Consider the following 16,512-nt stretch of genomic DNA (forward strand, 5'->3'; position numbering starts at 1 on the left):
ATGAACAACTAGTTGAGCCTAGGGTGACAGGCTAGTATGAGAGCTACAAGTACCAGCAGGTGGGACATTACCTGCTCCTATCAGTCGTCCGGCTTTCACTTCAGCAAGCCCCAAGAATGAGTACACTATTGCTCAATGCGTGTGTTGCAGGTCCGATCAATATGTATGCGTGCTGGTTCGCTTGAGCAAGATTATTTTAAGGCCATGGAACACTTAAATTTTATAACCACAGGGTTAAGATCTAATGATCATAATTAATTCAAAGATAGAACATATAAAATATTGTACCATGACTGATAAGTTCAAGTGAACAACGCTGTCACGATGGATCACTGATAGCATTTGCTCGACGAGACGACGACAACGACGACGATCGACAGCGGCACCAGAAAAAATTAGAGAGTTTCAGATGTTGAAACTGAACTTCATTACCAGATAGCAACGAAATTAGAGAGTTTCAGATGTTCACAACATCCACCGCATACATGCCACAAAACTTCCACACTCCTGAACAGAGTTCAGAAAGCTGGACAAATTTCAGCCTACCTCCCACTAGAAAAACAACCAGCTATTGAACTTTAACAGAAATATGGTGCATATATAGAAGTTACCATACTTAAGTAGGCACAACAAGATTTTTTTAAGGATAAGCATAAGCAGATCACAACATTATTGTTCATAGTAATTACACCAGTCAATAAGCACACACCCAGTGATCATAAACCAACTGACGGTGTCAAGGACTAAATAAGATACACCTAGTATCCATAGCTAGTCCTCCTCATCATCCTGATGAACTCCTCAAAGTCTATCTCACCGTCACCTATGACTAACCAGAAATCAAGATAAATTACAGCTAGTAACTTAAAAAATGAGGGTCTTTCTAATTTGCATAAACAAAGAAAGATGGCAGAGCACAACTAACCATTTATGTCCGTCTCTTGCACCATGCCTAATTTGCTGCATTATCCAGAAGATTAGTGTTATTTCAAGGAACTTTCCACAGCACATGGATGTGGTTCCATACTTGCATGGGTTCAAACACAGAAAAGAAAATATGAAATAATATTGTGGCTCTTATTTTCGCGAGGGGCATAATATATCATGGACAGGATGAACCGATGAACTCATCTCATCAACAAGCTAACTTGTTAAGAAATATAAAAGATAGGGACACTAAAAGATATGCTCAAAAGGAAACGGTCACTGCAACAGGAACAGAAGGAAATGCTCAGCGCAACAATATCAGCAGGAACTCTCTCACTACTTAATATTGCGCTTATTCTAGGACTGCTTATGCAAGATTACAATATCAATTCACCTAACATAAATGGAAGAGCTATAGCATTCTTTGCCGTAGAACTGTCGAGGAACAAGACAACTACAACGCACTTTCTAGAGAATGTTGCCTTACCTCATGGCAACATTAAGCTCTTTTGCATCAATGGTTCCTGTGAGATAAGTATGTTAGTAAGATATCAACAATTCCTACACCAGGAAAGCAATCGCGTCTTTTCCTGCCACGGTGTCGGAGTCGAAAGTCGAGCAGCCCTCCGCTGCCAGACTCTGAAAAGGCGTTGTCGCTTTTGCGCACGCACGGCACAAGGGAGGCCAGGGCCCCTACCTCCTGCAAATGCCTGCTGCGCCGCCCGCGAATTAATAAGCGGATTGCCGCGCCATGCACCGTGGCGAGTCAGTGACGTGCCCAGATCCGCTGCGCGGCAGCCTCAGCCACGTCACCGGTCAACGGCCCTGGTCGCTGCCACGTAAACACCTCTGTCGTGCCGCCATGCATGGCGCGGCAGCTTGAATTCGCCGTGCCGTGCGAATAGGCGCGGCCAAAAGCGTTAGATTTGAAAAAAAAATTAAACAGTGTCAGTTTTAAAAATAGTTTTAAAAAAGTGTTAAAAAAAATCTCCCTCTCAATCTTTGATACATGGGGCTTCATTGAGTTCCCCAGACCCATTCCTCCCCACGCATCCAGAAGCTCCTTCTGTCTTGCTCTTCTACGCTCTTCGACAGGGTTCAAGCCACTAGCTGGTTTTTCCTCGGCAGCAGAAGCCAGTTTCGCCTGCTCAAGCTTGGTTGGACGCTTGACAAAGATGTCAGCCAGGCTTCCTGCAGCTTCATTTGTACATTATGTCTGACTCTTCTTTAGCAGGATCATACCACCGTCCTTTTCATGCTCTATCTTCTCCTTTTCAAGTCTGGAGACATGTTTCACTAAGATTTGATCTAAACTATCAGAGGCTGCTGCATCGCTACAGTGTATTTCCTTGTTATCCTGCACACTTGTTCCTCCTCCTAGTGCATTCCTCTTTTCATATTCCAACTTTTCCCTTTCCAGTCGACTTACATGCTTCACTAAGACTTGATCCAAACTATCAGATGATTTGCCATTGTTATCATTCGTCCGCTGATCATGTGGCACACTGGTCCATCCTTCTCCCAGTGCATTCCTCTTTTGGTAATCAATCTTTTCTCTTTCCAGCCTTGATACATGCTTCACTAAGATATCATCTAAGCCCTCTGTCACAGTTGTGCTTTGACCAAGCTTCTGGGGATGTTTCTGCACATTGGTCCATCCTTCTCCCAGTGCATCCTTCTTTTTTTTGGTACTCAATCTTTTCTCTTTCCAGCCTTGAGACATGCTTCACTAAGATGTCATCTAAGCCCTCTGTCACTGTTGCACTTTGACCAAGCTTCTGGGGATGTTTCTGCACATTGATTTGTCCTTCACGTGCTTCCCTCTTTTCCTTCTCCACGCCCTGTTCGTTTGGGCTGGTTTGTCTTATAAGCCATGGCTGAAAGTACTGTTGGCTGATTTGGTGTGAGAGAAAAATAATGTTCGTTGGCTGATAAGCCATAGGTTATAAGCTAAATACGACCAAGCGAACAGGCTGCCAATCTATGGATTGGCTTAATGAAGATCTTGTCCAGGCCAGCATCTAATGTGTTGCCATCTATAGTACAAAATGATTTAAGTGCTTCCAGCCTAGCAGCTTCAACTCGAGTTAACCTCTTGCCACCCTGTTTGCCCTTTGCACCAGAGGGTGGTAGCTGACGTGAATACCAATTTTTGTTCTCTTTGTCTTCTTGCACACAATCATAATTATCTTTTATGTGATTGCTGTCTTTACAGGATCCCTTGGATTCACAGCTTCCCTTTAAATCACAGTTATTTTCAGCTTCTGGTTGAATCTTGTTAAATTCCAATTGTTTGTCATTTGATTTGACATCCTCGCAACTTCCTTCCACCTGGTGAATTCTTTGGTTGATCTTCTTTGCTTCCAGGATCTCCTTCTCGAGCTTAGACACATGCTTCACCAGAATGCTGCTGAGGTCTGAAGTTGATTCTGGCGCCTTTGCATTGCTGCCTGTAAATTGGCTGTGGGCACCTTGTGTGACAGACTTTACTGAAGTGGATTTTCTGCTTGCTTCCTGAACTTCTCTTTCAAGTTTTGAAAGATGCTTCACCAAGAACTTATCCAGACTTGGTAACTCAGAAGTGACTTCTTTCTTTGGTCGTTGGACACCAATAAAACTCGCTGCAGTAGAATACCTCCTTGCTTGTGATCTGAGTGACCCAGCACAAATGTTGTTCTCAGCACCTGTTTCATGATATTTGCTTCTTTCATTTTGAATTGCAGCATTAAGGCCAGATGTAGCTACAATGACTGCTAAGGAGGCAAGCTCTTCTTCATGAAGAGCTTTTAGCCTTTCAAGCATAATGTTAACAACATCTATGGATTCTTGAACTTTTGTAGTATTGAAATTGGAAAAAACATAGCTGCTGCTGATGTTTTATTTATTGACTTTCAACACACTTGTATCTTCATTGCTACAGTCAACCAGCTGCTGTTTATCTTCAGAATTCTCACCAGTCTCTGTCAAATCAGGATTTTGGCTGATTTGCCATAATAGCTCCTTAAACTCTCCTCTCTTTGCTGAATCTGGAAGAGTTTGCGAGTTGAACAAATGCCTTTTTGACTGCAGCAGAAACCTCCATATCAACCTGAAAAGCTGTCTGAAATGATGCGGTAACTTTATGGGTTGATTGTGCTCCAGTGTGCGACGATGATTCCACCTCATACTGCTGATGTGGACAGTCAGGTCTGTCATACATCATCACACCCATTGCTCGAGCTTCCTCAAATGCTTCAGCCGCATGTAGCATGGCCTTCTCCATAACTTCTTCAGCATTTTTATTTTGGATCCTGTAGCAAAATAAAATAAAATAATGGATCAAGAATAATCAACATGATTAAAGAATGAATGCATCAAGGTCCAGCAAAGACACTAAAAGAGTGAGGCAGTAATCTCACCTGGCTGCTCGAAGAATTCTGCACCATGAAGCTTCAACCATAGCAGCTTTGCGAGCATCTGTTGCTTTTCTGGCTGCCTCTCTCGCTGCAATCTTCTCCCTTGCCATCCTAGTATAGTGAGGATTTGCATTTCCTAGAGTCTCATGGAGGGACGCACAACCCGTTCGGCTGCTCCACGTTTGGCTGAAGTCGGCTGGACTGCTACTACTGCTACAGTGCCGGATCAGCTGGAATCAGCCGCCAGCAGCCGACCAGCTACAGTGCTGCGCTAGAATTCAAAAAAGGGCGCCAACAGGATGGTGTTCCAGGAATTTGAATTAAAAAAAAAATGCACCAGTAACTAATCCAGTCAATTTACAAGTCATGGAAAAGTTCATTTGTACAACAAGTTGATTACAGACACAACAAACAACTCATGCCATCCATTTCCAACACAAGTCACAGTGCTCTGATCGCACTGTAGAATCGTTTTATACTGTATCATCTTGATTGAGTACTGTATCGCAGTAGTAATAGTATCAAAGGAGGCCTTGGTGGGGGATGCAAAGGGGCTGTCAGGCAAACGTGGAGCTCCACCACGCCACTACAATTCAAACGAGCAAGAAACATATCAATCCTGCATGGAAAAGATCAAGACCAAATCCAAAACAAAATGGACAACTTGCACCAAGATACTGCTTAACAATAGCCATTAGTTTGTGGTCGTAAGTATCTTTTCTCCTTTCCCCTACACCCTTTGACAGTGTATTTCTTTTTCCCTTTTGTTACTTTCAATCAAGACCATCTATGATCAGCGCAGCCTACACACCCCACCTCCTTTTACAATTGCTTTCACAGGCATATTAGATCCATGCCAGCGAATAAACCGAGCACATAGACAAAAGGCATGCTTGTTTCCTATCACAGATTGGCACCCCTCTTTGTCAAACTATATAACCTTGCATAACAGCATAAGTTAAAGCAGCAATTTGTTCTATACTCCTACCATGCAGTTTTTTTAGTCCAGGTGTGGCAAAAGCGTAGCAGAAGCATTCATCTAAGCAAGAAACAGAAACCGTGACCTTGCTAAGAAAGCTGTGGCTTGCCTATCGATATGTTTATGAGCCACAAACATGCCCAAAGAAACTCTGCTTTGTTCCATGCTGCCTTTTTTTCCCATCCCTTTCCCCAAAAAGAAAGAAATAGCCTGTGACCTTAGTTGTGCCCATTTAAATATTTTACTCCACAACAACAATCTTACCTTTCTTGGAAGCCACAAACAGCATTGGGTGTAGCTGTCACAGGACCAGATTCCACCTTCTCCTCTTCCCCAGGTTTGACTGCCTGCTTGGGGATGCCATATCCACCCTCTTCCTGCTGTTCCTCGTGCTTGCCTTCTGCATCAGTTGCAGAGGCAGCAGCAGGAGCACTCATTGCAAGGCTGTTAGTACTGCTCACCTTCTTATCTACAGTCAAGAAAGCATGGATTCAAAACTCACAGCCCTGCCAACACCTCACAAATGCTGCAATGCAAGAGGCAAGAACTTGTCAGGGTCAAGGAGTGGACCTTGGATGCCGGTGACATCCTCCAAATGGCCGGCATTGCCATTCCCGTTGTTGCCGCTGCATTTGTCATCATACCGGACAAGCAAACAAGCAACCTGCAAAATTTAAAATGAGTCTACATACCGGACAGTACTTAACTGGTCTCATAAACCTGAACTTGTACATCTGAGGAACACATTTACATGACAGCACACAGTTTTATTTGAATTCATGACAACACAGCTCACATAGTTCGTGAAACAGGCCACATTACAACAATGGAAAGAAAACGAACAGACACCAGTTCAAACAAATCAACAGACATGAATTCAAATAAAACAAACCAAGGAAGCATCCAATTGCAAAGCAGCTGCAGATCCATCGCACTACTGGTGGCCAGAACTGGTGGTCACTGCTGCCTGCCTCCTCGATCCAGCTCCTTGTGTCCTGCAAATGGCATTGTTAGTTCACATGCAGCATGTCTAAATTGCAGCAACCACACAGCAGCCTTTGTTTACATACCTGTGCACTACATAGCCCATAGTCCCATGACGATCCAATCTCGCACTTCTGACATGTCTTCACTTTCAACTGATGCCGCCCATGTTGAGAGGTTATAATCTACACCCCTATGAATATTCCTCGCCGCAGCCCTTCGTCCGTTTTCGCCCTCCACAAAAATGTGTAGAGCAAAACATGCAATTACCGCCTTTACTTGCTTAGGTCTCACATAATTTGGGACTTCGGACAGAATGTGCCAACGAGCTTTCAGCTTCCCAAACGACTGTTCCACAACATTACGAAGCCTTGAATGCTGGTAGTCGAATTTCTCCATATATCCATCCGCCTCTCTGGCTCTGAAGTCATCCAGATGGTATCTTGTATTCCGATATGGCCCCAAATATCCTACGCGCACGGCGTATCCAGAGTCCACCAGGTAGTATCTTCCTGTAATTCATCAAGTCATTTCACCCATTACTCACAAAGGTACTCTTACAAATTGACAACGTAGTCAACGATAATGCAATATTACCTGCTGGGGGATGCGGATAATCTGGTCGCCCCATATAATACGTCGGAACCGACATGTCATGAGAAGACCCCGCCGATCCCACACTAACAAATGTGAAAAGTCAGTCCATGTCCACTATCCCTAACACATTCATGGTAACATCTCGTTTTCTATTCATGAAGTCCAACCGTGACTTGCGACTAACTTGCACTTTGATGTGTGTTCCATCCAAAGCGCCTATGCACCCATCAAAGTAGGGTCTGAATTCGTCGAACCTAGGATGGATTTTTCTATACTCCAGATCCTTTACCGCAACAACCGTCTGGGCAAAGGAGTACATGGCGTCTGCAACCTCACCCATCTTCTGACTAACTGTGCCCATACCCCTCCTAAATCTTTGGGTTATCTGTCTAGTTGCCTGCTTTGTTGCACACACCCACATGAACATAGCTAGTGACTCATATGACTCCATGTCTTGTGAACTACCCAGCCCATGATACTGCACTAACTCATTGTGCAACTTCATGAAAGAGTGAGGATACATCCAAAAGTTGTCGAAGCAATTACGTTCATTATGCAAATTTGCTTCCACTCATTGTCGCCCGGTCAATTCTTCAAATGGGCACTGAGGATTCGGCACAGGACTTTGCCTGGAACAAGCCACAGCAGCAAGCGCAGCTCCAAGACCCGCCAGCTTGACTATGTTTGCCTTGAGTTTCTTCTTGGGGCCATCACTGGAAGTTGTGCTCTCGCTGGACTGTTCGTCGGAATGTTCAGTGCTGCTCATTCTACAAAACAGGAACTGAATCATTGAAAGAGAGCAATTGGAGGCATACAAATTGGAGCTGGAAAGGATCAAATCAGCATTAGAGGCTGAAAAGGAAAGAATATCAGAAGAGCAGAATAATCTGAAACTCACATAGCAAGAGAGGCAGGGGCATAGCTTGCTGACAGCAAAACTTAGAGGTGTAACTTTATTAATTCAGAGTGTTAATGGCACATGGAAAACCCCTATCTTGATGTGCCGTGTAGTGTATATCATGGGCAAACCAATTTGCCCAAAAATAAGAGACCAACTAACTCTCACCGATTATATTGTACACTGACAAGAAGACACTCCATAATATTCTCGGCGAACATTCAGATTGCCATCAACTAAGTATAAAAAAAGGTGATACAACATAGCAAAATATCCACTGACCTCTGGTGCTCCTTAGAGCGCTCAATAAACTCGGCGGCGTTATCACCACTTTGTTAGGATGCAAGAACAGCCCTGATGTCAGAAGGTCTTACCATAGCAACATCTACAGATTTTTTATGTGTTATAAATATTGCCAAAAAAAAAGAAAAATTAGCAAACTAGACAAATGGAAAAGCCTGACATCATAAAGGGTCAGTCTTGAAAAATCAATGCAGAGTACATAATGCCTCTTATAATGTTATTAAGATCTTACAATTACTACCAGGAGAAACATTTACCACTCAGAATTGGGTAGTGCATAGAATTTCAAAATTGGGTAGTGCATGAACTGAGGGTTGGTTCACTGAGCAAGAGTTTGAAGGAACTTCGAGAGAAATATAACAGACTGAGCTAGTGCCTCTTGTTAGGCTTTCAACTATCATCTCAGTACACCATATAACAGCTTAGGTTTATCATGTTTGTGTGTTTCAGGAAATAATCATGGCAACAACATTAAACTCCCACACTAGTCAATATGAGTACAGAAAATGAAAGTGGGAAAAGAAAGCTCACCTGATTGTGTACTGTTGAACCACTAAAACCAAGAATTTAGCTGTATATAAGCCCTTTCAAGAAAACTGGAAATCTTTTCAGCTTCCTCATCTAAAAACTGATGTGCATGTATTCCACTTGCCAAATCTGTCCCAAGACAAAGAGCAGATGACAAATTAATCGAAAGCAAGACTTGATTAGAGATTTACAGTTCAATACCTGACAGCCTTCCAACTCACTGGATAGTCAAATGTAGTCTTGCCAACCTTCTCAGGCTTCTTCACCTGTTGTCAAGTACAATAATGGCAAGCTTACATGGAGGAATATCAATGGTGATAAATATGGAATAGATCAAGAAAAAACATACAGGTCAAGAAAATAGCATGACCCTTGAGAAGGAACAAATGAACAATCCTCTGTTGTTGCCTTTTTACGCAAATATGACTAAATAGCAGAAGTTTATTATGATGCAGTACACAAAGAACAAAGAGTTCATGCCAAACGCTCACGGTACATGAAACGAATTCGAACAAGCAAACACACATCAATTGAAACATTTGAACACTCATGCAAAGAAATTAAACGAAGGATGCCTAAACATCATCATTGCTGCCGTTCCATTTGTCTACTTGTTTTCCCAGTTAAAGGTGATCCAAGTCAGTCGGCCTTCACGTGTTTTCATGGTTAGGAACGTCCTACAGTTGAGTTTCTTCCTGCATCGATACGTGGCTCTCAGGAACTCCTCAGTCCCCTCTAGAAAACCATCTTGTTCTAAAATCTGACGCACTTGGTCCATCTCCTTTTCCTCCTGGCTGAGTTGTTGACCACCCGATGCCATCTCTTTCACGGTGTCTGAGATGTCTCTCACGCAGTCCTCCAAGCTGGCACTCTTCTTTTTCTGGGGGCTGTCCACCACCTGGTCCCTGGTGCGCCTTCTGGACGACTGGCCAACACTGGATCCAGCTACGAGGTCCTGTGACATAGCTGCAGGAGGGGCTTCGGTCATCCGTGGCGGTGTCCTCTCACGGTGCCCACCGGCACTGAGCATTGTGCCCCTATCTCTGGGTTGGTGCCCGTACAGAGTGGTCAGTTTGTCAAGGAACTCTGGTGGAGCCCCGGGATCCACACCTTCCTCAGTATGGTCCTGCAGGTGAACAAGATAGTTATTCGAACAGTTCATGTCATTGCACGAGTAGACCCAAAGAATAGATGAAAGGAGTTACCTCTTCCTCTTCTTGGAACAAGCTAGAATCAGCTGTGACACCTCCAGTTTGGGGGTCACGTCCTAGGCGTGTTTGGGTGATACGGTCGCGCCAGGCGAAGTAGTGTCGCCGCATGGCCGATAGCTTGTTGTGCAGCTTCTTATTGTCCAATTGAAGGCCAGTTTGTGAGGTGAATCCACGGTACACATTTCTCCATCCCAGTTTAGTTAAGCCCCACTGGTTGAAGTTCATTTTGTTCTTCTTAGCAATGCAAAGGTCTAGGAGAATTTTCGTCTCCTCATAGCCCCAATGGGCTCGGTCGTTGGACGTGTGTCCATGATTCCCCGACATCTGTACCCAGGTGTAGTTACTATGGTGCTGTACTTACGCTAGATGTATGTGGTACTATAGTAAAGAAATGGGCATGATGCACAAAACATACAGGCAACATAAGTAAGGAATAAACTCCTTTCATTAGGAAACCCCACTGGTTTACATAAAGAGTTTTGACTTAAGATATACTACCTCTGTGCACGAAACATACAGGCAAGATGATTGTGGGGATACAGTAAATAAATGGGCATGATGAACGAAACATACAGGCAAGATAAGTAAGGAATAAACTAGAGTACACTTGCCTTTTCAAGCAACTTCACGCGTTTGGAACGCCAGTAGTAATGCCTGGCTTCAGGTGGCGAGCACGACGAAGAGGACGACTGTGCCAGTGTGGACACCGTTGCACAGGAGGCGTTTAAAACTTGAACAAACCGCTGAGAGGGGATCCGTGGAGGCCGAAGGCGATGACGATGAGCTGCAAGGCGGAGCCGTTGGCGCCAACGGAGAACACCCGGATCTGCCCACGAGGCGGTCAGAACCGGACAGGGGGAAGAAGGCGGGCTCAGATCCGGCGGCGGAGTGGGGCGGTACTACGAAGCTCGGCGGCTGGCGGCGTGGCGACGAGGAGAAGGGGTGACAGCGATGGGGAATGACGTTCAGCAAGGGGAGGATGACGCCGTTGGATCCGGCGACGGAGTGGGGCGGGGGTGTGCCGTTGGTGGTCGCGGCGGCTGGCGTCGGGACGAGAAGACAGGGCCAGAGCGACCCCAAACTCTAGGCGCGGCGCGATGGGGATGATATTGAGTGAGGGGGGATGCCGGCGTTGGATCCGTCTGTGGCGTGGGGCGGGATGCTCCGCTGACGGCCACCGCGGCTGGCGTCACGAGGAGAAGACGGGGCGAGAGCGGCGCAGAAACCCTATGCGCGGCGCGATGGGGAATGGAATGAGGGAGGACGCGCGCGGGTGTGGTCCTCCGCTTGTGGGTCTGCCGAACGGCTGCGGGAGCTGGCTGATTTCGGTTTCTATAGGCAGTAGTAGCAGTCCAGCCGACTTCAGCCAAACGTGGAGCAGTCGAACGGGTTGGCTGTCATTCCATCAGCTTTCTACACATGACAGAAAGGCAGAGCTTTTATTTTTCATACTATTAAAAGTTTTTAAACTTTGGTTTTCCTGCTCTTTTTTCTTTTGCCTTATCTCTGGACAAAGAATATTCAAATAGCAAAATAATTTAAATTGCACTTTTTGTAATCTTGCAATGCAATAAAAAGCACTAGAAAAATATTGAAAATCCATACTCATGTACTTGACCAGTGAGAAGCATCACATAATTCATCAAGTACCTGAAGATGCTTGATCTTTCTCTTCATGTACGATTCAGTCTTCTTCCGAGGGGTCCAGTTGTTAGGGGAACCACTTCTGCGATTCCTAGATTTCTTGAAGTGCAATGTTGACTTATTCACAGATTTTAAAACTGAACCTCCTCCAAAATCTCTTGACCCTGGACTCTGCACGAACCAAATGCAGAAATATGAGTTACCTTTTAACAATCATAAGGTTACAATGGAAATATTTGAAATTAGAACAGAAGTTTTGTTCTACTGACTTTCTGTAGGCTATAAGCTGAATGAGTCATCGGTTAGAGGTGAGCAGACAGAATATTTAATCAGCTAACAATGTGATAATCATGAATTGTAGTATATGATGGTACATCTCAGTATCTCACACGAAACAAGGAAAAATACACCTTCAAAGTTAGTAATAGTACTTTCTGGCAGCAAATGCTTACTCCAATAATAGGAACACTTTTTTTTATGGTTGTTTTATCTATTATATTGGTTGACAACTACTTATTTTTTTAAGAAAAAAGGAACTAAAATAGCACACTGCCATTTCTGGAGATATATTGGTCTAACCTATATGAACCTCCATGTCCAAATGCTGTAAGCACGTTTGAGGCTAAGGAATTGGACAGTAACAAGGCAACCACGTAACTTTTGAGATGAGATGAGAAAAACATCAGTGGTTGCGACCACGTAACTGATACAGACACATGGGCATATGGCTCACATAATCTTTTGTGCATGAACTTGAATTCAAGATTAAAAGAAGCGTGCATTCACACCGACCCGTATTTGATCCATCTCAAAATTAGTCTTGGTACAAAGTCCAAACCACATGACGATATCAGTTAACATGCCACAGGAAATCTTATCTTACGAAATTAAGGCCTAAACGACTAAAAATAGTCTGTATAAATAGCACATCAAATCATTTGTAATCTAACTGATCCATCGGGTTGTAAGCTGGAGGCGTTCCTGCATAAATGGATACGAGATCACCGAGATCAACAAGGAAGACGGCTAGCAGAACAGAAATAGGGTTTTGACCAGACATTTGACTCTAGCGATCTCGAGCAACTAGGAATTGTACCGAGAAGAAATAATTGCATAGAAACCGGGTGGATTTGGACAAAACAAATCGGATGATTGCATCACTGCAATCCAGCGTCGCAGATCCAATTCCAGCAGCCGAAACCAGAGCCGCCACTCGCACGCCAAGACCAAGCAGCGACCCCGATTAATCCGACAATAATCGCGCGAAGCCCCGAGCCGAGACCCCGGCGATCCATACAGGCCTAACGCAGTTTCCTAGCTGCAGTTACTAACTGCTGTGGCTTATATTTATATTATATAGATACCGGCTCTGTTCACCTTAGCTTATTCAGAGCTACTTTTTAGTCATGGAATAATATTTTTCTCTCATAATATTTCAGTATAAACATCAACATAAGCTAAATTTCAGCATCAGCGAACAGGGTGACTGTTTTTTTCTTTGTGAAAGATTCTGCGCACACACAGGGACGAGGCTAGGAAAAAATTTAGGAGGGGCTAAATAACGGCAATTAGCAAGAAAAGAGGTTCAGCAAATCTCAGCCCCTCCTACCTGTACATCTACAACTGAAATTTCAGACGACGACTGTACAAGGCTTCACTTGCTCGCGAGCGGTAGGGGGCTAGAGCCCCCTAGCCCCACCGCTGGCTCCGTGCCTGCGCACACATGCGACATTTCTGGTTCCTCTTGCATTTCGTCATGATGGATGAACAACGCGCAAAATGGCCAAATGAATATTTTCGCGTTGTCCATTTGGCCTCGGGGCAGCTTTGCCATGATAATAGTTTACATATAACTTTGGTGCATTCTATTTCTCCTATAGCTTCTATGGAACTTTGAACTGCAGCTGTTACTTGTCCTTCAGTTGACATTTTCGCATGCATGCTCTGCTCTTTGCTTCTTCTGTGAAAGTTAGGTGAAAAGTTGGATCATCAGAGAGAGAAATAGGCGGTGGACCTAAGCTAGTAGTAATGATACCTGGTGCCAAGTCGCCCCGAGAGGTTACAGAGTAGTGGGGAGAATGTTTGTTGAGAGAACTTTTACTGAATGAGTACAGTACTAACCTTAGATACCAGTACTGTCATAAGGAGCAGCTGTGAAATTAATCTGTTCATTTCGCAAGCTGCAGTGGGGTTATGCAAAACCTGCTGTTACTTTTACTGAATTGTTAATTTGTTCTTTTTTTTTGAAGGGAACTGGAGGGTGAATTGTTAATTTGTTATGCGGTTACTTGCTGATGTTTTAAAGCGTCTTTCCTGCTACTGTCGCTTTTGCATGCGCTCACATGTAAATCATGAACTACATACATCAAATCAAGCGTGATCATCAACACTACTCAAAGTTAACAATGCAAGTAGTACTCGTTAAATCAGCAATTTGTCAAGCAAGATGGTCGTTAAATTAAATCGGCAATTTGTCAAGGGAGAAGGCACCGGCTCCCTGACATGCATGCTTACAAAGCTACTCACTACCTGCATCCTTTCTTACAACCAACAACGCAACCTTGGACTCCTACAACGCATTGACCATCTCACGCCATCTCGAGGCTGACGCACAGCACGAGCTATGGTGACCGCGGCGGCTGCTTCGCCACCGTCGTCGCTTCCTGGAGACGGAACGCTGGCGTTGCCCTTTGGTACAGCGGCGACCCACCCGTGTCCGTCGACGACGACGTCGTCAGCAGGCTCCCACCGGTGATTTTTTTTTTTTCTAGGACACGACTTCACGTGTATTTCGTTAAGAAGGGTAAACAAAACAAACAACAGCTATCCCGACGAGCTGCCAGGATAGGAAAGTTCACAGTCTTACCGAAACGAGCAACCGTACAGGCATAGGCATAGCGGATTATATCTCAAAAGCACAGTGCAACGAGCGACGAAAACACGAGAGAACATAAGAAACGACCAAGAACTCACCGGTCGTCAGCAGGCTCCCACCGGAGATGTCCGACTCCGAGCCCAAGGGGGTAGCGGTGCCCGTGCCCTGTGTCTCATCGCGGCGCCTCCTCCGGCACCGGCCGCCACTACTGCCGATGGCCAGCGTCAGCTCCAGCCCGTCGTCTGCTGACGACGGTGGCGTGACGACGACGCACTCGTCCGCGGGGGGGAGGCGCAGGTGCAGGTCCAGCGCGCGCCGCGGCTGCCTGCGCCGCCTGATTTGGCGCCGGCAGCTGAGCTGCGACGACGGCCTGGCCAGGCCGCCCATCAGCTGCTTCTGGACGCGGTACAGCCGGTGCAACTCGTGGACCTGCTGCCTGAAGGTCTCTTCGTGCCTGAGCATGGCCATCTTCACGAGCTCCATGTCGCGGTGACTCACAAGCTTATTCTCCATCTGCACCGTCCTCTGTCCTTGACTACCGGTCCTTGCTCTCAGAGTCTCAGTTGAGACCAGTAACCAGTTGGGTATCCGGCCTGCAGCCAGAATTGAAGGTGCAAGATGAAGAAGAGATCAGTAATCAGTAAAATGAAGCTTAGTTTCAGTTGCTGGAAAGAATCGAAGCTGTGTTTACAGGAACGATCCACGTATGGGTACGGCTGATTTAGCAATCAGCTCAAAATAAACAAGCAAATCATGAGATGCCAACAAGATAACAAGGACATCAATATGCGCCCTACTCTAATCATACAAGTAATGAAGAAGCTAATGCTACCTCACTCATAAATCATAGCGATGCGTGATTACATTACATAGCACTGAAACTATAGCCTCTGGTCTGGATCACACACATACAGAGGCAACTGACTGACCAGATCCTGGTATATATATCCACAAGGAAGGTCAAAAGATGCTGGTTGTCCTCTACCTTGCTCTCTCCTTTGTCTCCTTCTTCAGTGTAGTGGTAGATTAGATTCTTCTCCAGTCAGTGATCATAGATGGTGCTTGAATCCAGCACGCATGCGTCATGAGACAGAGAGCAAGAGAGAAAGCAAAGGTGATCGTTTCAGATGCTGCAGCCAGTCCACCACTGGGGGGGGGGGGGGGGGGGGGGGGGGGGGGGGGGGCATGTGTAACAGAACCGACCAAATCATAAGAACGTAAGTACAAAAACAATCACCGAAGCGATCAAATTCCTGTACTTAAGCTCCTATAATTCCGGTAGTCCAGAAATCACGAAGGATTTCAACCAACTCTCGATATACAAACCAAGATCGTAGTGATTCAACACAACACATCATCCGTTACAACATTTCATAATAAGCATTCGGATTACATTCATCAGAGTTTAAATAGAATATTACAAACCAAGTTTGAGTGTGCGGAAGCAACATAGTTTAGTACAAAACATCATAGTTTTCAAATACATTGCCAAGTCTGAGTTATGTCCCACAAAAGCATTATCAGGTACGAGAACTAGTAGAGACCGCACCCAACGGTCTAGTCTTCATCCCCAGCTGTGAGAAGGCAGTACTTGCAGCAACCAAAGTAGAACTGGTCATCTGCAACAGGTGGGAGATAAACCCTGAGTACGAGAAGGTACTCAGCTAGACTTACCCGTTAAAACCAGAAATAAAAGACATCAAGGGTCATGCAAGGCTTTTCAGGTGGGCTAGCTTGACACAGTTGCATAAAAGAGCTTATGATTATAGTAACCAATTTAAACTTAGCATCAAGCTTATCATTATTTACCTGTCCACTAGATTAGCACCTGTACTAGAGCACTCACTTATTAGGAGCAAACAATATTAACCATAGCAGGTATAATAAGGCTGTCATCATCATATCCTCATTCCCGAACCATTATGTCATTTAGTGTATCTACTTTGGAGATAAGCCCGTCAAGTTCTCACTAACCGGGAGAGACGGTGACTCGAATCAAATTACAACTCAGCTGAGGGGGTATTCCTAACTCTCACCCTGGCATACTTAGCAAGGGTAGCCATGGGTCACCTTTGGAACAACTTAGGAACCAAATTCGCGGGTTCGATCAGCGCCAGCACTCTCAGGGATTACCCTTCTGCCAGGACGATCAGGACTTTTAAATCACCTGC

General features: G+C 45.0%; 1 protein-coding gene, 1 long non-coding RNA gene and 1 pseudogene across 3 annotated transcripts; all 3 read right to left on the minus strand.

The window, feature by feature from the left end:
* Positions 1-1,693: 1,693 nt before the first annotated feature.
* Positions 1,694-11,765, minus strand: LOC136536437 (uncharacterized; annotated as a pseudogene).
* Positions 4,667-8,024, minus strand: LOC136538650 (uncharacterized). Of its 2 annotated transcripts, XR_010779414.1 has the most exons (6): positions 6,883-8,024; positions 6,372-6,797; positions 6,194-6,296; positions 5,872-5,965; positions 5,566-5,770; positions 4,667-4,908 (listed from the first exon to the last, which is right to left on the minus strand). It is a non-coding gene; the product is annotated as an uncharacterized lncRNA (long non-coding RNA). The 2 variants fall into 2 exon arrangements; XR_010779413.1 differs by having other exon boundaries at positions 5,872-6,296.
* Positions 11,766-14,087: 2,322 nt separating the features above from the next.
* On the minus strand, positions 14,088-15,476 carry LOC136538651 (uncharacterized). The gene is made up of 3 exons (XM_066530617.1): positions 15,327-15,476; positions 14,461-14,934; positions 14,088-14,233 (listed from the first exon to the last, which is right to left on the minus strand). The coding sequence occupies exons 2-3, from the start codon at positions 14,852-14,854 to the stop codon at positions 14,088-14,090; spliced, it is 540 nt and encodes a 179-aa protein (XP_066386714.1). The 5' UTR covers positions 14,855-14,934; positions 15,327-15,476.
* Between the last annotated feature and the right edge of the window lie 1,036 nt (positions 15,477-16,512).

This window comes from Miscanthus floridulus, chromosome 2 (assembly GCF_019320115.1).
Source record: "Miscanthus floridulus cultivar M001 chromosome 2, ASM1932011v1, whole genome shotgun sequence".
Classification (NCBI taxonomy): domain Eukaryota; kingdom Viridiplantae; phylum Streptophyta; class Magnoliopsida; order Poales; family Poaceae; genus Miscanthus; species Miscanthus floridulus.